Below are 21,701 nucleotides of genomic sequence, written 5' to 3'. Positions count from 1 at the left end.
TGTGGGAAAGCTGGCCCTCTTCAGGGAATACAGGAAACCTTGGACCTCCTTGCCTGGTTCCTGGAATGGTCCAGACCTGGAAGATGCCCCGGGCTAGATACAGGTAAAAGGAGCCAGTTGGGGGATGGGGGGGGGGAAGGGGGTAGAAGGGAAGGAGGAGGTTCATCCAAGGGGCACCCCGGGAGCCCGCTCCTCCTGGGGAGAGTTGGAGCCAGAGCTGAAAGGCTGGGCCCCTGGGCAGCGGTCACAATGTCTTGGAACATTAACTAGCCTGGAGATCTCCGGGCAGAGGGAAAACAAAGAGGGAAAAAGAGCAATTCCTGTTGACAGAAAAGTCTAAGCTCTGGGATCCGAACGGGGTGGGGGTGGGGGTGGGGGGGAGGGGGGAGGGGGGAGGGACGGCGCTTTAGTTTTTGTTTACCCTCCGCGTTCCCATCAGCCTCCAAACTCCTTAAAAGCTGAGCCTGGCCGGGCTGCGCTGGGGGTGGGGGTGAGCTTAGTACCAGGGGCTCTTTTTTCTCTTGAGTGAAAGTGGGATTATTGAGTCTGAACCCCTGGAAGCCCAGAGAATCCCTCCATCCTGAAGCTCATTATAGAGCCAGGGTTCTCATCCGGGCTACAGAGTCCATGCTGCTCTAGCTACTACCCCGCACGGCCCCTCCAAAACGCTGGCTTGCAGGGAGGGGGCCGGCTCCCGCCTCAGCGGACGTATCCCGTGCTTACATCACCCGGGTAGGGTTAGTTCGGCCCCAGGGCCCAGTTTTGGCAGATTGAGGAGGTCAAGGGCAGCTTAATTAACAGACGCTTGAGCCGAAGGCCCAGAAGGGCCTGCCTGGGAACCAGAGACCCAATGCTGGATTATAACGGGGTCTGTGATGTACCCGGAGCGGAAACCAGAGCACGGCGTCCGCCGCCCGGGGCCTGGCTCCCGGAGGCTCCCGCTCAGAGACAGAATTAAATCGGAAGCAGGAGCTTGCTCAGAATTAGAGCAAAGGGACCGGGCTGTTCTTGAGGGATGTTTCTGTCCTGCCTGATGAGCCTCCCTTCCCCCCTCTAGGGATGCTGCTCTGTAAAGAACAGGTAGAGAAAGGTAGGGGCGGCAGCCATCTGGCCTGGATTCTCCCGACAGCCCTGATTTCAGGCCCTTGGCCCCTTTCCTCAGGAAGCCACAGAAAAGCGGGGGGAGGACCGTGGACCCCGGGCCAGCGGCGTGTCTGCAAATGCCCACTGCCCACCCAAGCCGCCCAGGAAGTACTTCCTGTCTGCGGTCGCTGCAGAGGAGAGAGCTGGGCCCAGGCCTCGGGTCAGAGCTTCACAGAGCTTCTCTAAGGTAAAGTCATAGTAAGTGCTAAGGCCCCTTTCGGCCCTGACACTCCCTGTTCTAAGCCCCCTCCCAGCCCTGACATTCCCTGTTTTAAGGTCCTTCCTAGTCCTGACACTCCCTGTTCTAAGCCCCCTCCCAGCCCTGACACTTCCTGTTCTAAGCCTCCCCCCCGCCCAGCTCTGATACTAGGCCATGGAATATATGGTGAGATGTGACCCAAGCTGGCCCCGGGGGTGCTGCCCGTTTCCTCTGCTCTGGGTCTTGAACAGACCCGCTGTGAGGGACGTGGGGTCAGACTGCCATGCCGGAGCCCCCAGCTCAGACGGAAAAGGGCTTCCTGGGCAACATTCACGGCCACCGCCGTCCCCCTCCTCCAGGGAGCCTCCCAGTCCCCCACAGTGACTGACCAGTCCAACAGACCAGCTTTTAAGGGCAACAGAGCGCCCACCGAGCAACTGGAGATGCCGCCATGAAAGAGGGAGCGGGACTGGGCCTCCAGTCTCTGTCCTTCGCCTAGAAGCGTCTCTGACTTCAGACTGATCCCGCAGCCACCCGGACCAGCCTCCCAGCAGGGCCAGGCCCACATGGGCTGGGGGCGCTAGTTCTCATTTCTCTCCTCATCTTGTCCTTTGCCCCCCTCTCCCCCCCCCCCACCCCAGGCTGGGGAAGTTACGGAAAGGGGAGGGAGGCCTGGAGTCGGGGACACTGGGCCGGAGGGAGGTCGGGAGCCTCAGATGAGACCAGGTCCGGCAGACTTTGAAAAGGATGGGCCTTGAGTTCAGAGTCCCCACTTTCCCCGTGACTTTGGACAAGTCTTTGTCTTCTTGGAGTGAAATGACCCACATCAGGTCAGAAGTGAAGGGAATCTTAATCATGGTTTGATATGATTTATATGATAGAATGCCTACTACTGCCAGGTGCTTCACAAATATTAATGATCCCCATTTCACAGAGGAGGAGACTGAGGCAGTCTGAGGTGGAACAACCTGGCCAGTGTCACATAGCTAGTAAGTATCCAAAAGTAGATTTGGATTTTTTTTTTACCCCAGCAATCTGTCTCCTGTACCATTAAAAAAGAGTCTCAATTGATTTTTAAATTCAATTTTATTTCATTTTAGTTCTGAATTCTTTCTCTTCCTTCCCCCACATACGGAGATGGCAAGAAACAGAAAACTGCAAATATACAATTATGCTAATATATTCCCACATCAGCCACGGACAAAAACAAGGAAAATAAAACGAAGAAAAAGTGGCGCGAGGGGCCCGAGCTCTCTCCTGGAGCAGACCACTTTTCATCGAGTGCTCTAGCACTGGGTTGGGCGCTGCGTTGACTGGAGGTCCTAAATCCGGGGGTCTTCCCGTTGGGCCCGCGCCCTCGGCGGAGCTGGGACGGAGTGCGGACGTTTCTGCTGCGCCTCTGGTTTCCTTCCTGCTCGCCCAGCCCTGCTTCTGTGGGCCTCTCCTCCGATTCCTGGCCCCCCGACCGGCTCTGGGCCTTGCCTCAGCTCGGGCCTGTCTCCCTTGATGAGGGGTGACTTCCTTCTGGATCCCGCCTCTTCGGGCACACTTGGCCCCTAAGTCGTCACCCTGCCATTCGGGCTCCGGCCATCTCCCCTTGGTCAGCTAACTGCTGCGGCTCCAGAGGAAGAAATGGGCTCAGTGCCCCCCCTCCCCCCTGCATCTCAGCCCCTCCCCCCTCCCCCCTGCATCTCAGCCCCTCCCCCCATCTAAATGGGTCTGAAGCAGGCTGAGCTGGGGTCCTCAGGCGCCCAAATCCCACCTTCTCCCACTAACCCACACCCAACTTCCATTTGGACCCAAGCCCACTGACCCAGATCCACGTGAAGGAGCACTGAGTCGGCTTCTTTTGACTCTCAGTTTCCCCAACTGTCAAATACCCGAGAACGGTTCAGAGTCCATCTCCTAGCAACAGGGGAGACCTGTGACGCTTCACCTTGAGGCCGCTAGGTGGCGTCGTGCGCAGAAAGAGGCAAGACCCGAGTTCTAATGTTCTCAGAACTGCACTTATGGTTGCCTCAGTTTGTCTTCTGCGAAGTGGGGCCGCTAGGGGGCGCCGCAGCGCGCGGAGCACCGGCTCGCAGTGTCCAGGAGCTCGAATCCAGGCTGGAGCTCTCCCCACGTGGGTGGCCCAGGTGGCCTCACTTTCCCCCTCTGTAATACGAGCTGGAGCAGGAAATGGCCGAGCCCTCCAGCGACTCTGCCCAGAAAACCCTAAATGCGGCCACGCAGAGCGGACCGAACAGCCACAGATGGGGCTAACAAGCGGAAGTGGAGCCGTTTCTGCAGAAACGAGCCGAGTCCGGCCAGGGCGCCACCTTCCCGCTCCGCTAGTTCGGAGGTCGGGCCCGTGCCCCTCCTTTTCATCAAACGGGGACAGGTCCGCCCCAGGGCTCTTTGGGCCGGGGACGGGGCCGAGCTCGGTGACCCGGGCAGAGGGGACCACGATGCACCGCGGGAAGGGCTCCGGGAAGGCCGGAGCGTGTGCCCCAGGCCCCCGTCCCTACTCCCCAGCGCTCTTCCGGAGCTAGGAGACCCTTAGTGGGGGAGGGGGGAGCAAGGTCTGAGCGTCCGGTGGGGGGATGGGCGACCCAGCCCAGACCCTCGGAACTACATTGCCCAGACTGCCCGGGGCGCAGCCATCTTGGGGGCCCCCTTCCCCCAGACCCCCCCAAGTCTGGCCTGAGCGGTGCCGGTCGCCCCCGCCCCCCGTGGTCTCTCAACTCCGCAGCGCGGTGCGGGGACAGGGGAGTAAGCAACAGAGGCACTAAAGCCTTCCCCACCCCAAGCGACCCCCTCTTCCAGGCCACGCCCCATCGGGGACTCCCCGCAGTCTGAGGCCGGGGGCGCCGGGGTCCCGGGCTGAGGGGGGAGGCCCGGGGGCGGGCCCGGGTCCGAGCGCGGAGGCCGGCCCGGCCTGGGGAGGGGGCGGCCCGCAGCGAGGCGGGCCCTTTAAGGGGGTGTGGTCGGGGAAGGGGGAGCCAGCGAGACACAGAGGCGGCGGCGGCGGCGGCGGCTCCGGAGGCTCCGGCGGCGGCTCCGGCTCGCGCGGCGGGGACAAAGGGCGGCGGCGGGGCGGGCCGGGGCGGGGCGCGGCGGAGCGCGGCGGGGGGCAGCGGCCCCTGGCGCCGTCCGGCGGTCCGTCCGTCCGTCCGCCCGCGGGCGCCCCGCGCGTGCGTGCACGTGGCCCGGCGTCCTCGGCCTCGGCCCGGCCGCGGATGGCGGACAGCGGCCCGGCGGGCGGCGCGGCGGTGGCGGCCCCCGGGGGGGCCGGCCCCGGCCCCCGCGTCTACTTCCAGAGCCCCCCGGGCGCGGCTGGCGAGGGTCCGGCCGGGGCGGAGGACGAGGGCCCGGTGCGGCGCCAGGGCAAGGTCACGGTCAAGTATGACCGCAAGGAGCTGCGGAAGCGGCTCAACCTGGAGGAGTGGATCCTGGAGCAGCTCACCGGCTTGTACGACTGCCAGGTGAGCGGGGGCCGGGACCCCGCCCACCCCCACCCCCACCCCCCACCTCACTCTGGCACCCTGTCCCCCTGCCCCCTCTGGCACCCTTTCCCCTGCTCTGTCTAAGACTCTGCCCCTCCAACCCCCATGATGATCTGGGACTCTGGTACCAACTCCCATCCCGATCCGGGACCTGGCCCCGCTTCCCCCCACTTCCCCCCCATCTGGAACCCTGGTCTCACTCCCCCTCCTTCCCCCCTCGGCTGGTTTGGGACAGTGCTGGCTCCCCTCCTCCCCCTAGTCTGGGACTCTGCTTCCCCACTCCCTTTCCCCCCCACCCTGGTCTGGGACCCTGGCTCCCCACCCCTTCTCGAGTGGGTCTGAGACCCAGCCCACCCCGCCCCGCGCCAGCCTGGTCCTCCCACCGGCCTCTGTCCCCTAGCGTCCCGAGCACCCCCGGCCCCCGGCCAGCCACGAACGCTCCCCACCCCCACTCCTCCTTTCTTCTCTTCCCTCCCGTGTCCTCCCCCAGCCCCCCACCTGGCCGGGAACTCCTCGCACCCCACTTGGGGAGAGCCGGCCCCTCCCCTTGCCCTCGTGGTGTACCGGCTTCCCACTCCCGTGGGCTTGAGCCCCCCGGCTCCCGAGATTAGGAAGAAGGGGTTCGGCCGTTGTTTGGCGCCCCCATGCGAGGTCTCCGAGAGCTGGGAAGGGCCCGCAAGGACGGGCCCTGGTTGGGGAGGGGGTGCGGGGAGGCACCCATTGTCTGCCCGCCGGGGCTCTTCCCGCCCTCTCCTGCCCCGACACCGGGCTTGCTCATGGGATGAGTCAGGGACCCAAGGGTGCGGTGGGGTGGAGGAGGCCGGGGCCCTGCCCTGGAATGCAGCTGCTTCTGGAAGGGGCGGCTGGCAGCGCCTGGGGGCTCCCTCCCCCTCGCCCAGAGCCCGCCATTGTTCCTGTTTCCAAGGGTCCCGGGCTTCTCAGCTCTGACCTCCGACCCCTCCCAATCCTCACTTCCTCTCCTCTCTCCCCCCTCCAGCTGCCGCTTCCCAGGGAGGGGGCTGGGATGTGGCGGAGCCCCCCTCCCCCTTGCTGGGCAGGAAGTTCATGGCAGGTGTTTGGGGGGATGAGGGGAGGGGGCAGGAGCCGATGAACAGAGGCAGCTGGCACCACCTGTGCCCGAAGGGAGAGTGCCCTTGCCAGGAGGGACCCAGCTTCTTTCTGCCCGCCCTGCCCCCGTCTGCCTTCTCCGAGCGCCCTCACTTTGGGGCTCCCCGGGCAGTAGCCGTCTGGCACCCTTCCTCCTTTGGCCCCATTGTGCCCGCTGGCAGGAGGCTGCCTTGATTCTTCTCTGGCAACTTGTCTCCCCTTCAGCCTCTGCTGTTGGCCCCGTTTCTTTATCCCTGCAGCTGCCACCCTCTACCTTCCAAAAGAGCTCGAGGAGGGAAGCGGGTGCTTGAGGGTAGGGCAGGGGAGCCCGGGCTCTCCCCCTCTGTGCCCCAACTCGGCCCCTTCTGTCTCCCAGGAAGAAGAAATCCCTGAGCTGGAGATTGACGTGGATGAGCTTTTGGACATGGAGACTGACAGCACCCGGGCTGCCCGAGTCAAGGTGGGGAAGGTGGGGAAGGGGCGGGAAGAGAGCCCGAGCCCCCGGCCCTTCCTGGGCGCGGGCCTTGGGCTTCAGCTGCACGTTCAGGGCTTGCCCGTGGGGTCGCCCTGAGCTCGGGGCAGCTCTGGAGCCGGGTTGGGCTGGGGCGGGGGGTCCACGAGGGCTTCACTGTGTGCCTCTCTTTCCCTCAGGAGCTGTTGGTTGACTGTTACAAACCCACCGAGGTAAGAGCCTGTGGGTGGGGGGGGGGTCCCCATCCACAAGCCGCTCCCCCCATCCAAGGGGCTCTGGGGACCCAGGCGTCCTGCCTGGGTCCCGCGGCCCCCTCTCCGCCCCAACTCGGCTTCTCTCCCTCCAGGCCTTCATCTCTGACCTGCTAGACAAGATCCGAGGGATGCAAAAGCTGAGCACACCCCAGAAGAAGTGAGGCCCCGCCCCCCACCCGACCCTTGACTGGGGCGAGGCGGGGGCCACCCACCAGGACAATCGCTGCCCACCCCTACTTCCCCAGACCTCGTAGCAACAGCAATACTTGAGGGGGGGGCCCTGCTGTCTGGGCCTGGTGCCCCCCAGAGGGCCCCTCGAGCTCCTCTTCGGGGCCTCTCCCTGCCCCCCTGAGTTTCCGTTTGGGGTTTTTTTATTGTTATTAAGCTGAGGGACTTTTTGTGTTTTTATATCGATGGCCGCACAGGCCCTTGAATAAAGCCAGGACCTGCCTTTTGTGCACGTTGAGCCTGGTCTGTGTGCTTGGGGGGTGGGAGCCGGCGTCTCCTGCCTGCTGGGGGTGAGGGGCGGGCGCCCACAGAACGCTGCCCGGAGCCTGAGGGGTCCTTGTGCCCGCTGGACCCCAGGAGGCTCCAGCAAGCCTTCCTCCAAGGCCCTGTTGCTGTGGCGACAACCCAGAGCTCCATCCCCAGACTGGAGACAGAAGTGGCTGGGGAGGCTGGGGCTGGGGAGGCGGGCGGGGTGGCTGGCGCTGCTGATGTCAGCTGGAAGGCATGTGCCCCCTTTCCGGCCCGGGCTTCCGGCCTGGGCTCAGCCACACGGGCACCATGCCAACTCCTGCCACCCACCGAGGGCACAGGAATCAACCGGGCCTTCCCCTGCTTTTCTTGGCTTGCCCCAGAACTGGCTTCTGCTCCCTTGCCCATCCCACCGGGCCCAGCCCCTTCACTCTGCCCAAGTTCTCCGGGAAAGCCGGGTTTCCTGTGCCCCCGTGTGGCACAACATGGCACTACAAGCTAGGAAAGGAGGCTGGGATTCCTGGGTTCTGCTCCAGCCCGTGGGCAGGCCTGCTGAGGTTTTTGAGGCCGGCTTCCCAGCTGAAATAAGGCCACCCAGCTAGGGAAGGGCTGCCCAGAGTGGGGTGGGGCGCAGCCAAGCGGGCAGGGCCCAGAGTGGGCGCAGCCGAGTGGGCCCAGAGGCGGGCCCACATGCTTATCAGCCCAGCCTGCCCCGCTCCGGCTCTGCCCGCCTCTGCACAAGGGCCACACACACACACGCTCCCTTTGGCTTTTTTTTATTTCACTTTTTTTAAACAAAGAATGGTCCCCTGAGAGAAGGACTTCCTGACTCCCCCCACCCCCCTCCCCTCCCCCTCCCCGGCCCCTCTGCTAGAGTTCGGGTCTCCGCTCGATCTTCAGCAGCTCCACCTCAAACACCAATGTGGCTCTACCTGGGGGGAGGGAAGGAGGCTTCAGAGCATGGCGGAGGGCAGAGGCCAGCCTTCCTCCAGCCCGGGGGGAGCGGGGAACAAGGTCCAATTACCTGGAATCTTCGGGGGAGCCCCTCGATCCCCATATCCTGTGGGGAGAAGTAGGTACGTGAAGGAGGCGTCTGGCCCACACCTTCCCCTTCCCCCGCCCTGGGGGACGCCCATTTAGGTGCCTCCTCTCCCAGACCCTAAAGCAGAAGCAGATGGGCAAAGCTCCCAGGGCCCCCGGGGCACAGGGACAGCCTTGGACGGGGGAGGCCCCCCACCTCCCGGGCCCTTCAGCCTCTCTCCCGAGGGAGCCGGCGATGGCTTTCATGTGCCAGCCCTCTTTAGAATTCCAGGAGGGGCAGAGGCAAGAGCTCGGGCTGTTAGAGACAGCTCTCCCAGAAGCCCCGGGAAGTGGGGGAGAAGGCAAGAGCCCCTGGAAGACCCCTCAGGTCGTGATGGGGACGTCAAGGGCGGGCAGCGCCAGGTCCTGAGCAGCAGGACAGAGCCGCCTCCTCTGGGGGCGGGGAGGGGGACACCCGGCCCCGCGACAAGCTGCTTCCTGGCAGTGCGGTGCAGCGCCCCCACCCCAAAGCCCCGGGCTCTTACCCAGCTCTGAGGGGATCACCAGCTTCCGCTTCTCCCCCTCACACATCCTGCAAGGAGAACAGCCCTGCAGCCACAGCAGCGGAGCGCCGAGCCGGCCCCCGCCTCCCGGCCCCCTCCCACTTACCCGAGGAGCCCCTGGTCCCAGCCCTTGATGACCTGGCCTGTCCCCAAGGAGAAGACAAAAGGCTGGTCTCGATGGAGGCTGCTGTCAAACTCGGTGCCATCCTCCAGCCTCCCCTGCGGAGGGAGAGGGGGTGAGGTCGCAGGCAGGCAGAGGACCGGGGCGCAGGGCCCCCCCCCCCCAGCCCTGGGGTCCTGCCCGCAGCCCTCCAGGAGGAACCCCGCCCCCCGCTCACAGTGTAGTGGATGTGGAGCACGTCCCCCTTGCGGGACTTGAGCGGGCAATGGTCCACCCGTTTTTTGACTCCAATCTGCAGCTTTCGCTTCCCCTCCCCTGCCCTGGTGGGCAGGACACCCAGGCAGAGGGACAGGAAGACCAGAAGCCAGCTCAGCTGCATGACCCTGTGGGCACAAAGCAGGGGAGGGCCGACGAGACGGTCACTGGGAGCTGGGTGGCTGCACCCCCAAAGCCCCCCATCCCAGCCAGGTGCCCCCGCCCTCGTCTGTTTTGGGGTCACTGCCAGCAGTTGTGCCCACCCCCCTCAGTGAGTTATCCCTCAGGGCCCCCGCCCCACTCCCCAGCAGACCTCGGCAGCCACACTTACCTGTCCAGCGGAAAGGGGGCTTGACCTTTGAGCCCAGCAGCGGGGGGAGGGGACGAGGGGAAGACACAGCAGCCGGGGGTCCTGCCCCAAAGCTGTCGACACGGATCCCACCCCCCAGTCCCGCTCATTCCCTGCCCTGATCCCCCGCCCTTCAGTTTCCTCCTGCGCCCTTGGTGGCCTCCCCTTTCCGCAAGGTCCAGACCCTCTCCGGCTGCCCCCCTGCGGGCCCCACGGGCACCCCCCACTCGCGCCACACCCAGGCCCCTCCAGCCCAGCACACCCACACCTCGCCAACGGATGGGGGGCGCCCCCTGGGGACCCACACGTCTCCCGTGGGCTCTGGGGAGCCCCTGTCCGTGGAGGTGACCCCCCAGGCCTGACCCCCCCCTCCCCCGGGGGCACCCCCCCAGCTCTGAGCCCGTGGAGGTCTGCGGGGCACCCACACGGGGCCCGGGTCTGGCGCCCGCTGCTCCCTTTCTACCCACACCACTTCTCCTGGGGGGGTCCGGGGCCGACCTCGACCCCAGGCTCGCCCTCCCCGGAGGCCTCCTCGGCTCCCCAGCCCAGGGCTCTCCCCCTTGCCCGCAGAGGGCCGGGGTGCTTGGGCCCCGCCCTTCAGAGGCTCAGCCCCGGGGCCCGATGCTCCGCCCACCTCCGCCCTGGGGTCCGCCCCCTGGCCAATAGCTGCGTGCTTCCGCGGGGCCAGCCCCGCCCCCAGGGCCAGGGTCCCGCCCTCGCTCACGGACCCGCCCACTGCGGGTCCCGGCTCCGCCCCCGGAGCTCCAAGGTCCGTTAGCCCGGGACTCGGCTCCCGACTCGGGGCCCCACCTTCTCCTTGATCAGCCCCCGCCCCTTGGCTTGGGGCCCCGCCCCCTGCTGAATACGACTCCGCCCCCTGCGGCATCACCCCGCCGGCAATATCCCCGGGTCCTTCTCCCTGCTACCCTGCCCCTCGGCGAACCCCCGGGCCCCGGCCCCGGCCCCGTCCCCGCCCCGGGCTGCGGCCCCCCGCTCACCTCCTCACCGCGCCCCCGGAGTCCTGATCAGCGCCGCCGCCGCCGCCACCACTGCGCACGCGCCGCCACCACGCCTCGGTCGGGGCCACGCCGCCCTCTGTCATTGGTCAGGGAACCTCGGGACTCCGCCCCTAGAACCGCCCTAGTCACGTGAGGCTGCGGGGGTCGGTCTGGTCGAGAGACCCGCTGGACTCGTGCAGGAGGTGATGTCACTTCCCCTTCTTGGCTCGCTCTTCTCCCGGACGCCCCTAGCTGAACGCCGGCTTCCCGGTCTTAGGGTTAAGGGCGACTTCCGACCCGGCCACCTCTACTTCCGGCCGAGCGCAGTGCGGGTCGCGCTGGCTCCCGCCTCCTCTAGGACTGTGGCGCCATTTTACCCCCAGTCCTCCCTCACTCCTGGCGGACCCTGACTCAGTTTCCCCCAAGCTCCAGGTCTCAGGCTTCTCAGCCGGAGCCCTGTTGCGGATCCTCCCGACCCCGTGCAGGAGGGGAGCCCCTGAATTGTAGCCAGGCCTTAAGAACCATGTGACCTTGAGTGACCCCTGCTCTTCCGTGCCTCAATTTCTCCCCGTAGCCCGGCTTTGGTGCATGTGCGGGGAGCTCCTGTAGCCGCCCCTCCCTTCCTGAATAACAACCCTTGCCCCATCCTGCAGGACTAAGGGTGTTCCTTCCCTGCTTGACCGTCCCGTTAAAAGGGCCTTTCCCCTAGAGGTCCAGCTCCACCTCTCCCAGAAGGAACCTGGCTGCCCCCTCTCCCCCGGTGGAAATAACCCTGGGCTCCTCTTCCTGTTGGAGAATAAAATGGAAGGGTTTCAGATTACTCCCCGCCAGCCCAGAGCAGGAAATGGGAGTGGGCTCAAGATGAGCCTGCCCGAGGTCACCCCCCACCCCCCAGGTCTGGTGCTCTGGAGATCCCCCTGGGCCCTTCCCCTGATTCTAGAGGGATTCAACTGCTATGCTTGCCTGGAAAGGGTCTTAGAAATCCAGAGTGACCTATCCCCTTCTGGATGACAGCAGGGGGTACATGGGGGGTGGCCAGGAGGGAATCAGCTGTGAGGAGGGGGAGCTGGGGCTGGGGGCATCTCAGAATAGCAAGGTTGCAGGAGCCAGGACTAGTCAGCAAGAAGCCCCTGGATACCTACAAGCTGGCAGGGGGAGGGGAAGGGTCCCAGCCCCAGGATCTGGGGTCCTGCTTCATCTTCCTCCTGATCAAATGGCTGAAGGTCAAATCCCCCCTCCTTCCTGTGGGCATGAGGAACGCCATCCCTCCTCCCCTGGCAACTGGGGGTGAACACTGGGCTCTCATTCTCTGAAGTGGGGTCTCCGGGTGCCTTTTCCCCGCTGGGGCCTGGGCTCCAGATGGGTGTGAAGTTTGGGGCCTGTTGGTTTGGGGTCAGGTGTGCCATGAGTTGGATAACAAATCTCCCGAAGCCCGCTGTGCCCGGGGCCACCTTGGCACCAGAATCTGAGACGGGACGGAGCTTCCAGGGCGTCCTCTCTCCCCCTCCCCCGCTGGCCCCCCACTGCAGCTCTCCCACCGTGCACCCAGGGCGGCTTAGGGTTGGCCTAGTTTTGTGATGAGTCTGCACAGTTTAGAAGTCGGCTCTTTTCATCACTTTTATGAGGTTTGGGGGGTCACACAGTCCGTGTACCAAAGCCAAGAACATTCTTGGAGGCTCTGGGTCCTCCCACCTTTGTTCATCCCATTGTCAATCGTCAGGGGAAGATGGGGAGCAATAAGGGACGAGGTGTTTCTCTGGGTGAGGGGGGACATTCAGTAAAGAAGGGTCCATTCTCTTCTGCCCCAAACCAGTGGCCTCCCCTGCCCGCCCCTCCCCTTCAAGCATAGCAGCTCAGGGTCACTCCAAGGGTCTGGGCTTCCCGTGTAGCAGCTGCTTCTTCCCCAGCGGGAGCCACTGGTGTGTCGACCCAACGGGGCTCCCCCATCCCAGGGTGGGGTCAAAAAGGGATGTCCCCTCAGAATCCAGGAAGGGTTGTGTCACCTTCGCAGCTTCTTGCACCTGAGGACATGAAGAAGGTCAAGCTCAGACCCCTGAACCACGGCATCCTCCCCCCCAGAGAAAGCCTGAAGGAGCCCAGCTTCCAAAAGCCTCAGCAGAGGCTAAACCCACATCGTTTTGTCTTTATGTGTGTTCCTCCAAATCCAGAAAGGGCCTAATAAATGCTCCTTAGACCAAGGTCTTGGAAGAGTCGGATGAGGGTGAAAGAAGCAATTATGTTAGGGAGGGCCCTTAGAACACAGAATGGGAGGGTCCTTAAAACATGGATTGAGAGGACTCGGAACATGGAATGGGAGGGCCCTTAGAACATACAAAAGGAGGACTGAGAACACACGAGAGGACTCAAAACAGAACGGGAGGACTCTTGGAACACAGAATGGGAGGGTCCTTAGGATATGGAATGGCAGAGCTGGGAGGGACTGTGGAGAGCTCCTCTAACTCTCATTTCCCCTGTGAGACCCAGGCCCTCAGCCTTCTCCTGAGCTCTTCTCATGTCAGTGCCCTTGGCCGTTGACAATGACCCCAGCCTGGCCGCTCCACATGGCCAGTTGCTGCCGCACAATAACTGCCTCTCAGATCCTCGGGGGTTGCAGGAGATGAACCCCAAGGTCTCCTGTTGCTCTAAATCCTTTGAACTCCAGCTCACCAACTTCAGGGTGGCTGGCTCCTTAATTTCTGCCCCTGCTTCTCTGACTTATGGACCCACGTGGAGTTTGTGGGTATAGGGTGTTGCCTGCTCCTCCTGCTCCTGCACCTTCTTGGCCAGTTTTGTCCCTCCCTCCTCCTCCTCCTCCTCCTCCTCTTCCTCTTCCTCCTCCTCCTCCTCCTCCTCCTTCTCCCCCCTTCCAGCTCTGACCTGGTCTGCCTCTACTCACCTGCAGGTGTCTGGGTTGAACTCTAGGCCCCGCCCTTGGCAACGCAATAAGCTGCGGCGTCTGCAGCGACAGGTGCAGGTTCGAGGATCGGGGCGCTGCCGTCTCTGGGCACATCTGGGGCACTGGGGCCTGGAGCTGACACTGGAAAAAGGGAGCGCTCGTGTGACCAGTCTGAAGCTGAGGATCGGCGGGAGCTGGGGACAAGGAGGAGGAGGGGCAGGAGGGGCAGGAGGGGCAGGCCGAGACCCCGCCAGACATCCCAAGTCCTGAGGCAAGGACAGTAGGAGGAGATCCCGAGGGGCCCGAGGACGGTGCAGGGGCAGCTTCTGACCCATGGTGTCTCATGGGGCCCAGGTATCTGGCCCGCACTGTACCCCTCGAGGGCCAGGTTCTGGAGCTAGCGCCCAAAGTGGGGAAAGCCAGCCGTGAGCTCACCTGACTGGTTTCACCAAAATGTCCTTTTTGGGTCTGAAAAGCAAAAAGGGAGAGAGGATGGGGGCCCTGGCCAGTCAGATTTCAGGCCTCTCACAGCCCCCTTGATTTAAATTTAAATTAAAAGGGGACAAGGCTTTTGATTATGTAAACAAACTTTCTCAGAACCGAGTCCGGCAGGGTGACGGCTCCGAAGGACGGAACCCAGAGTGGCCACTCCAAGTGCAGCTGTGCTCCCGGAGGCCCGGGCTTCTCCCGCTCTGTCTGGTTTTTGCCCCTCTCTCCCCGGCCCCTCCACGGCCCCTCTACCTGCATTCACACTGGCTGTGCTCCACGAAGGACATCTCCCCCAGGTGACTGCTCAGGTATCTGATCATCAGGATCTGTCCTCAGAGCGAAGGGTGGGAGAGAGAGAGAGAACTGTGGGGGGAAGTGGGGGGAGGGGGGCCCAAGCCTGGGGCTTTTAGATTTGGGAGGGATCTCCAGTCACGTTAGGGTCGAGGAAACCAAGACCCAGACGAGGACAATGAGCCCAGGGGGCCCGGCCGAGGTCACACAAGTGGGATTCCCCCCCCCCCCTTTGCTGGTGAGCCTCGGGGAGGCTCCAGGTGGCAGAATCCCGTCGGGCCCCGGTGCCCGTTCAGCTTCCGGCTGCTTTCCCGGCAGGCCCCGCGGCCCCCTCCCCACCCCGGTACCTGCATCCGGACGTGGCGCTGGCCAGTAGGCACACATTCGAAAGCCTCGTCAGAGCAGCAGCCTCCGCAGCGCTGCAGGGGCACGCAGCTAGGGACCAGCTGGTGGGCGACCTCCCCGGGGAACTCCAGGCTCAAGGGCACCAGCACCTCCCTGGGCTGGCAGGAGGCTCGGCTGAACACCTCCAGCCAAGGAACCACTGCCGAAAGGACAAGTGCCCATCTGCCCGAGCGCCCGGCTCTTCATCCTCCCAGGCCCCGCCCCGCCCCCCTCCGCACCCCGACACCCCCAAGGGATGCAGTGAGCTCAGCCCCAGCCCACCCTTGTGGAGCTCCGCCACTGGACTCCTGCGGCTGCCATCTGTTTGGGGTTTTGCTCCCAGAATCCCTCCGGAGCTCGGGGCCTTACCTTTCTCTTGGTGATGGGGCCCCTCAGGGGGGGAGCTGGAAGTCTGGAGGGGGAACAGGACACCGCTTACATACTAGAACATGGGGGGGGCATAATCCGGAACCAGAGCCCGCTGATGCCTGAGGAGATGCTCCTCGTCCCCGGAGCTTCGCCCTTTCTCTGCGAATCCTTCCCCGGCCACCCGACCACTGTCACCTCTCCCGGCCCCTCAGAAGAAATCCCTGCTCCGCCCGTGAGCTCTCTCTGGGTGGGGATCCCGATGCTGCTTTATTTGCGGACCTGGGGTCAAATCCCAGGTTCCCTCCTTCGGTTCTGCTCTCGGGATCCACACCTGAAGGGGAGCGGGGATGGGGCAGCTCGGGGGCTGGGGCTAAATTCAGGCTCCTCCCGGCATGTTAATGAGCTGCCACAGCGAGGTCCTGGGTAAGGCTCGGGAGAAGCGATGAGAGGGGGGAAAGCCCCCGCCCGGACACTCACCCAGCTAGTGACAACAGGGCCCCCAGGGGAGCTACCGGCGGCAGGACCGAGGTCTGACGGCCGCGGTTCCCAGGGTTGGCGCTTTCAAAGGGAGCCGACTAGTCCAAGGTCATGTAGCTAGCGAGGAGCCAGCGGTTTCATTTCTCCCCCCGCCCCGCCCCAGCCCGGGCTACGGGAGGGGCCGAGATGGGGCGAACTGAGCTCCCCGCTCCGAATCCAGCTTCCCCGCCGCGGCGGCCCCGATGGCCGCCCTCCCCATCCTCGAGGGCGCTACCTCCCCAGGCTCGGCCCCCGGGCGGCTCTTGCGGAGGCACTGACGGCTGCGAGCTCTCCCGCCGCCCCGTGCCCTCCGGCCACACTTGTCCAGCCAGGCAGGGCAGGGAGGGGCACGGTTGGCAAGGGAGGAGGACGTGGTCCCGCCCACCCCCACCCCCCAGCTAAGCCCCGCGGACCGGCAGGGGCGCCTGCCCTCCGCCGCTGCCCTCGGCCCCGTCCCGGACGCCCGAAGGCTGGTTCGGCTGCCCAGGGCAGCCCGGGGCCGGCGCCCACCCCGCGGGGGCCCTCGGCCCGCGCCGTGGCCCCACTTCCTTCCGCCAACCTTGGGAAGAGGGCAGCGGGGGCGCGGGCGCACCTACCTGCGCCGGGGCTCCGGGGGGCAGCGGCGGCAGCAGCAGCAGCAGGGCGGCCAGCAGGAGGGGGCTCATGGTGCCCGCGGGGCTCCCGCATCGTCCTAGCCCGGGGGCGGGGGCAGGCGCGAGGGGCGCCCCATGGCGGGGCCGCGGGGCGCAGGCGGCGGCGCGGTGCCCGACGAGGCGGTGGCAGTGGCGGCGGCGGGGACACGGGCGGCCGGGGCTGCGGGGGGCCGAGCCCGGGCGGCTCATGTGACCCAGACACGCGCTCCCCCCAACCCCCACCCCGGGCCCGGGGGGGAGGGGCCGGCCGCGGCCGGGGAGGGGGTGAGAGGGAGGGGCAGCGGGGGCGGGCAGCCGGCGGCCCGCACCCCCAGCCCGGGCCGCTCCCCCTGGGGCTGCGCACGCCCCCTTCCTCCTTCCCTCCCTCCCTCCCTCCCTCCCTCAGCTGGCGCGGGCCAGGCCGGGTGGACAGCGCCCGCTCGCGCCTGGGGCTGCGGCCCACGTGGGCGAGAGGAAGCGGACCGGCTCCTGGGCGCCCGGAGCCGGGGCCGAAGGCAAGGCCCGCGGGAAGACCGGAGGCACGAGGGAGGAGGCACACACCCACTGACAAAGACTTTATTGTGCGCGCGCTCAGGGGCCCCCCTTCAGCCCCTCGGGAGGCGGAGGGAAGAAGGGGCGCGGGTCACTTCTCGGGGCGCGGCTGGGGGCTCTGAGCCTTCTGCAGTTTCTCCTGCTGGAGCCTGGCGCTGTTCGCTCTGGAGAGGAAAGGCCGAGGTGACCCCCTGGCCCTGGGAGCGCTTCGTGCCCGTCACCAACGCCCCTCTGAGCCCCCCTCACCCGTGCGCGCCCCGCTCTGGACCTCCCGAGCCGCTGGGCCGGCCCCGAGAATGCCCCAGACCCTTCCAGGAGGGCTCGGCTCCGCCCCCTTCCCCACCGGGCACAGGGCTCTCAGCCCGGTTACTCGATGTCGGTGAGCGGCGTCCTGGGCCCCCAGCCCTCCCGCCTGGGACTTGGGGTGCTCAGTGCCGAGGGCGGGGGGGGGGGGGCAGAGACCTGGCCCTGGTCCTGCTCTCGTTGTAGATGGCCATGATAACGCGGTCCTTCTCGTCCATAAACCTTCGGTGCACCTGCTCCAGCTTCCTGCGGGAGGGGGAGGGGGCGAGGTTAGATGGCCGCCTCTCCTGGGGACCCCCCAGCTCCCCCCTCACCTGAAGGCGATGTAGTGTATGACCATGCTCCCCAGCATCAGCAGGAGGCAGTAGCCCAGGACGCGGTGGTTCTGCTTCTGCTGCCTCCGCCGAGCCCCGACGAAGTCCTCCGGGCGCACCCTGCGGAACTGCCCCCAGTAGCGGGCGTCAGCCTCGGCCCAGGACCACGAGCTGCTGGGAACAGGCGAGAGGGAATCCTTGGGAGCCGGGAGGAGAGCGGGGCTTCGGGGGTGGGGGCGGGGGCGCCGGCGGGTGGGGGCGGGGTGGAGGCCGGCCTTCACCTGGAGGTCGAGGCCGAGGGAGGGCGGTGGCTGTGGCGGGCCCCCTGGGGGGCGTGGCCGGGAGGTGGCCGGGAGCCTCGAAGGGAGAGCTGGTGGTCATAGGCCCGCCGGCTGGCTTCCTTGCTCAAAACCCGGTAGGCTTCGTTCAGCTCCACGAACTGGTTGTGGAGAGCAGGGTTCTTGGGGTCCCGGTCGGGGTGAAGCTGGCGGAGGAGAGGCAGGTAACTGGGGGGCTCCCAGCCTCCCCTCTGGCCCCTAAGCCCCCGCACCTTCTTTCTCTCCCAGCACAGACTGCCCCATTCTGAAGGGTCTTAAACAAGGGTTTCCGGTTGCCTTTTCCCTTGTCCCCCTCCCGCATGCAGCTCCCCCCTGCAGTGTCCCCCATGTCCTCTTGCCCACTGGGTGGGCTTTGTGGCCCGGTGTATCATGGGAATGGGGACTCCAAGCTCCCCGAGGCCAGCTTATTGGCCGGCTCCTAGGGAACCAATAAATGTCTGCATGGTGAAAGAGCGGCTGGCTTCTGTAGGACAAAGGGGCCGGAGCGGGCACAAAGATCACTTGTCCCCGAGCCTTCTGGGTATCCCCCAGAGGCCCCTGCTCTTACCACACGCCCCAACCTGGCTCCAGGCCTGGGCATTTCCCAACCCAAAAGGCCGGACAGGGAAGGCTATTCCAGGTCACTCCCACCCCCATCTATCCCCGTCTCCCCGCAGCGTCCCCCGAGACCCCGAACTCCGGTGATTCTGGGGGCCAGGCTCATCCTGGGCACTGCTGCTGGCCCTTCTCGCCCGGCGCTCACAGTGCTTGGTAGAACCGGACCAGGTCTGGGGGCACCCCCTGCTTGCCCACACCAGCCTGGTTCAGACAGTGACTTGTCTAAGGTCTCCCAGCTCACAAGCCATCTCTCCCGAGGTCTTTTGACTCCCAGCCCAAAGCTCCTTCCCCTACTCCGCACTTGGAAAGAGTCGGGGGGTGGGGCAAGGGCGCTCTCACCCGCCTCCCGGCCCAGACCCACCTCTTTGGACTTGGCAAAAAAGGCGCGCTTGACTTCCTTCATGCTGGCATCGGGACAGATCCCCAGGAGCTCATAGTAGTTATTTTGTCTTGCCCTGACAGAAGGTGGGAGAGACCCTGGATGGCTCCGGGGACCCCCGGGGGTCACCCCAGAGGAGGCGGGGCCCCAAGAAAGGGGACCCAGGTGGCAGGGCTCAGTGGCCGAGCTGGGACTCGAAGGGGGCCCAGGCGGCCTCCAACAGGCCGGGAGGGGTGAAGGGAGGACCACCTGGCCCAACCCCCTCTGGGACCTGCAGAAGCCGAGGCCACAGACAGACCAGAGCAGGGGCTCGCCCTCCCCCGCCCGGACTCACCTCTGGCAGGGACTGAAGCTGAGGGACCTGGCACAAGGAGGGCAGCGGGGCCACAGCTGGCAGAGCTGGGAGACCAGGCGCAGGAGGGGCATCTCTGTTCCTGGGGGGAGGGCAGGACACAGGAAAGTCACCCAGGCTGCCCCTGACCAGCTGATCCCTTGGGGGGACCCTGGGGGACATTCTCTGTCAATGGGGAAAGGACATTGGAGCGGGAGGCCTCTGCCCCTGGGGATCCCCGGGGTCTTGTCCTCGTTGGGGGACGTAGTGTTGTCTCTAAGATGTAACGTTCTCTGTTTCCGTTTCCTGGGTCTCTGGGAGCAGCCTTCGGACAGCTCAGTAATCACCACACGCAGCCGGGGGTTAAAGTCCAGATCCTTTATTGTCTCCTTCCAAGTCCTGTCTCCTTCACTGGGGCCCGGCGAGCCTTCTGGAGGCCTCCCGGACCTGGGGGCAGCGTCCTCCACAGCACAGCCCGCCCCCTCTTCTGCCTTCCCTCCTTCTCTCTGGGAGGGTTGGTGCTTCCGCCTCCAGCCACAGCAAGGCCGGCCCATGGCGTGAATCTGTCCGGGCCTCCGAGGGCGGCGGGCCTCCGAGAGTGAGCGGCCTCTGAGAGCGGCGGGCCTCCGAGAGTGGCGGGCCTCCGAGAGTGAGCGGCCTCCGAGAGCGGCGGGCCTCCGAGAGTGACCGGCCTCCGAGAGTGACCGGCCTCCAAGAGCGGCGGGCCTCCGAGAGCGGCGGGCCTCCGAGAGCGGCGGGCCTCCGAGAGCGGCAGGCTTCCGAGAGTGACCGGCCTCTGGGCCCTGGGAGCTCCTCCTTCTATGCCCCACAATGAGCCCAAACCAGTCACTGTGTCACTGGGAACCCATTATTTGTCGTAGGATCAAATCAATGCTAAACCAGATTTAGCCACTGTCTCCGCCATTCCACTTAGTGCCTTATTTCAAGTTCTGGCCCAGAACATCTCCTTGCGGGACCAGATCAATCATACGGAGCCAGGCTAAAGTAGATAACCATGGTCTCTGTCAATTCCACTGATTGGCACCTTGCAAGAATCCTTTGTTTCAAGTTCAGAGTTCTAGCCCATAACGGGGGACGCTGGGGGATCTCACACTGGGGATCTCACACTGGGGGACACTGGGGGGTCTTACACTGGGGGACACTGGGGATCTCACACTGGGGATCTCACACTGGGGGACACTGGGGATCTCACACTGGGGATCTCACACTGGGGGACACTGGGGGTCTCACACTGGGGGACACTGGGGATCTCACACTGGGGGACACTGGGGATCTCACACTGGGGGACACTGGGGGGTCTCACACTGGGGACCTCACACTGGGGGACCTCACACTGGGGGACACTGGGGATCTCACACTGGGGGGTCTCACACTGGGGATCTCACACTGGGGGACACTGGGGGACACTGGGGATCTCACACTGGGGGACACTGGGGATCTCACACTGGGGATCTCACACTGGGGATCTCACACTGGGGGACACTGGGGATCTCACACTGGGGATCTCACACTGGGGATCTCACACTGGGGGACACTGGGGATCTCACACTGGGGATCTCACACTGGGGATCTCACACTGGGGAACACTGGGGGGTCTCACACTGGGGATCTCACACTGGGGGACACTGGGGATCTCACACTGGGGATCTCACACTGGGGATCTCACACTGGGGGACACTGGGGATCTCACACTGGGGATCTCACACTGGGGATCTCACACTGGGGAACACTGGGGGGTCTCACACTGGGGATCTCACACTGGGGGACACTGGGGGTCTCACACTGGGGGACACTGGGGGGTCTCACACTGGAGGTTTGTCTTCCACTGGGGGATGCTGGGAAAAGGGAACAAAAGCATTTATTAAGCACCTACTACGTGCGAGGCACTTTACAAACATTACCTCATTTGCTCCTCACAACCATCGGCCGGCAGGTGCTGGGATGATTCCTACTTTACAGTTGAGACAACTGAGGTAGACACAGGTGAGGTGAGGTGCCCAGGACTGCATAGACAGGAAGGGTCTGCCTGACTGCAGGCTCCTTGTTCTACTTGATTCACCACCGGGTGCAGGGGCTTTGGGGGCCTTATTTACTGGGGACACTGAAGGTCTCAAACACTGAAGAGCTGACTTTGGTATCAGGGGACATCAGGGGCAGACACGGGGATTTGGTGCTGGGGGCCTTGGGGGGTCTGACTGACTTGGGGGCCTGTCGCTGGGGGACCTGGGGTTTCTGACTCTGAAGGCTTCGGAAAGCTGACCCTGGGGAGAGGAGCGTCTGGGATCGGGGCCCGTCAGAGACCCGGGAATCTGACACAAGAGGGCACTGGGGCGTCCTGCGTTGGGGGTCCTTTCCAGCGGGGAAGGGGAGGCTGACGGGAGGAGGGGGCCCGTCCTGAGGAGTGCTGGAGGAGGGGCAGATTCTCACCCCCAGGGGAGAAACTGAGGCAAAGGAAGCCGCTACTCCAACCTTCCTCACCCGGGAAAGAGACCCAACGTCCCGGCCCCGCAAACTAGGCCGGCGTCCCTCCGCCCCCCAACCTTGATTTGGGGGAGGGGCCGCGGTGCGAAGCCCCGCCCCCACGCACCGCCTCCGACCACCCCCTTCCCCCCCACGTCCTCCAGGACACTCACAGGAGCTCCGGAGCCCGACGCCCGCGCCGCCATTTCCTTCTCCCGCTCAGGCCCGCCTCTTCCCGCCCCCGGATCTCTCAATTGGTCCGTGTGCTTCTAGTCCCGTCTACTGAGCTCGCAAAATCGGTTGACACCGCCCACCCACCTCCCGTCCTCAGCTGCTCTCATTGGCCCTAGAGCCCTTAGGTCCGCCCATCTAGCGGCGAAGACGTA

General features: G+C 65.0%; 5 protein-coding genes and 1 long non-coding RNA gene across 11 annotated transcripts; 2 read left to right on the top strand and 4 right to left on the bottom strand.

Moving 5' to 3' along the window:
• LOC127540661 (uncharacterized) lies at positions 1-4,437 on the top strand. 3 transcript variants are annotated; one of them, XR_007948255.1, is made up of 4 exons: positions 1-103; positions 1,163-2,172; positions 2,277-2,331; positions 2,443-4,437. It is a non-coding gene; the product is annotated as an uncharacterized LOC127540661 (long non-coding RNA). The 3 variants fall into 3 exon arrangements; XR_007948254.1 differs by having other exon boundaries at positions 1,058-2,172; XR_007948256.1 differs by having other exon boundaries at positions 1,058-1,330; positions 2,443-4,430.
• A 108-nt stretch (positions 4,438-4,545) lies between these two features.
• Positions 4,546-7,120, top strand: PPP1R14B (protein phosphatase 1 regulatory inhibitor subunit 14B). Its single transcript, XM_051965452.1, has 4 exons — positions 4,546-4,806; positions 6,311-6,394; positions 6,586-6,618; positions 6,753-7,120. Exons 1-4 carry the CDS (start codon positions 4,561-4,563, stop codon positions 6,819-6,821), a joined length of 432 nt encoding a protein of 143 aa, XP_051821412.1. The 5' UTR covers positions 4,546-4,560; the 3' UTR covers positions 6,822-7,120.
• A 779-nt stretch (positions 7,121-7,899) lies between these two features.
• On the bottom strand, positions 7,900-10,593 carry FKBP2 (FKBP prolyl isomerase 2). Of its 2 annotated transcripts, none has more exons than XM_051965450.1 (6): positions 10,444-10,593; positions 9,059-9,224; positions 8,827-8,939; positions 8,703-8,749; positions 8,162-8,197; positions 7,900-8,069 (listed from the first exon to the last, which is right to left on the bottom strand). In XM_051965450.1, exons 1-6 carry the CDS (start codon positions 10,545-10,547, stop codon positions 8,008-8,010), a joined length of 528 nt encoding a protein of 175 aa, XP_051821410.1. In that variant the 5' UTR covers positions 10,548-10,593; the 3' UTR covers positions 7,900-8,007. The 2 variants fall into 2 exon arrangements, with proteins under 2 accessions (XP_051821410.1, XP_051821411.1); XM_051965451.1 differs by lacking the exon at positions 10,444-10,593 and adding an exon at positions 9,428-9,519.
• On the bottom strand, positions 9,528-10,431 carry LOC127540656 (translation initiation factor IF-2). Its single transcript, XM_051965438.1, has one exon. The coding sequence runs from the start codon at positions 10,329-10,331 to the stop codon at positions 9,579-9,581; it is 753 nt and encodes a 250-aa protein (XP_051821398.1). The 5' UTR covers positions 10,332-10,431; the 3' UTR covers positions 9,528-9,578.
• A 1,454-nt stretch (positions 10,594-12,047) lies between the features above and the next one.
• Positions 12,048-16,245, bottom strand: VEGFB (vascular endothelial growth factor B). Its single transcript, XM_051965437.1, has 7 exons — positions 15,985-16,245; positions 14,873-14,915; positions 14,467-14,663; positions 14,081-14,154; positions 13,775-13,807; positions 13,340-13,480; positions 12,048-12,464 (listed from the first exon to the last, which is right to left on the bottom strand). The coding sequence occupies exons 1-7, from the start codon at positions 16,228-16,230 to the stop codon at positions 12,443-12,445; spliced, it is 756 nt and encodes a 251-aa protein (XP_051821397.1). The 5' UTR covers positions 16,231-16,245; the 3' UTR covers positions 12,048-12,442.
• A 335-nt stretch (positions 16,246-16,580) lies between these two features.
• DNAJC4 (DnaJ heat shock protein family (Hsp40) member C4) lies at positions 16,581-21,587 on the bottom strand. Of its 3 annotated transcripts, XM_051965441.1 has the most exons (8): positions 21,489-21,587; positions 20,757-20,858; positions 18,838-18,937; positions 18,486-18,579; positions 17,471-17,673; positions 17,190-17,363; positions 17,035-17,121; positions 16,581-16,736 (listed from the first exon to the last, which is right to left on the bottom strand). In XM_051965441.1, exons 3-8 carry the CDS (start codon positions 18,927-18,929, stop codon positions 16,664-16,666), a joined length of 723 nt encoding a protein of 240 aa, XP_051821401.1. In that variant the 5' UTR covers positions 18,930-18,937; positions 20,757-20,858; positions 21,489-21,587; the 3' UTR covers positions 16,581-16,663. The 3 variants fall into 3 exon arrangements, with proteins under 3 accessions (XP_051821401.1, XP_051821400.1, XP_051821402.1); XM_051965440.1 differs by lacking the exon at positions 20,757-20,858 and having other exon boundaries at positions 21,489-21,585; XM_051965442.1 differs by lacking the exon at positions 20,757-20,858 and having other exon boundaries at positions 17,190-17,360; positions 21,489-21,585.
• Between the last annotated feature and the right edge of the window lie 114 nt (positions 21,588-21,701).

Source organism: Antechinus flavipes, chromosome 6 (assembly GCF_016432865.1).
Source record: "Antechinus flavipes isolate AdamAnt ecotype Samford, QLD, Australia chromosome 6, AdamAnt_v2, whole genome shotgun sequence".
Classification (NCBI taxonomy): domain Eukaryota; kingdom Metazoa; phylum Chordata; class Mammalia; order Dasyuromorphia; family Dasyuridae; genus Antechinus; species Antechinus flavipes.
Note: the sequence above shows the minus strand (reverse complement) of the source record. Positions and strands in the feature narration are given on the sequence as shown.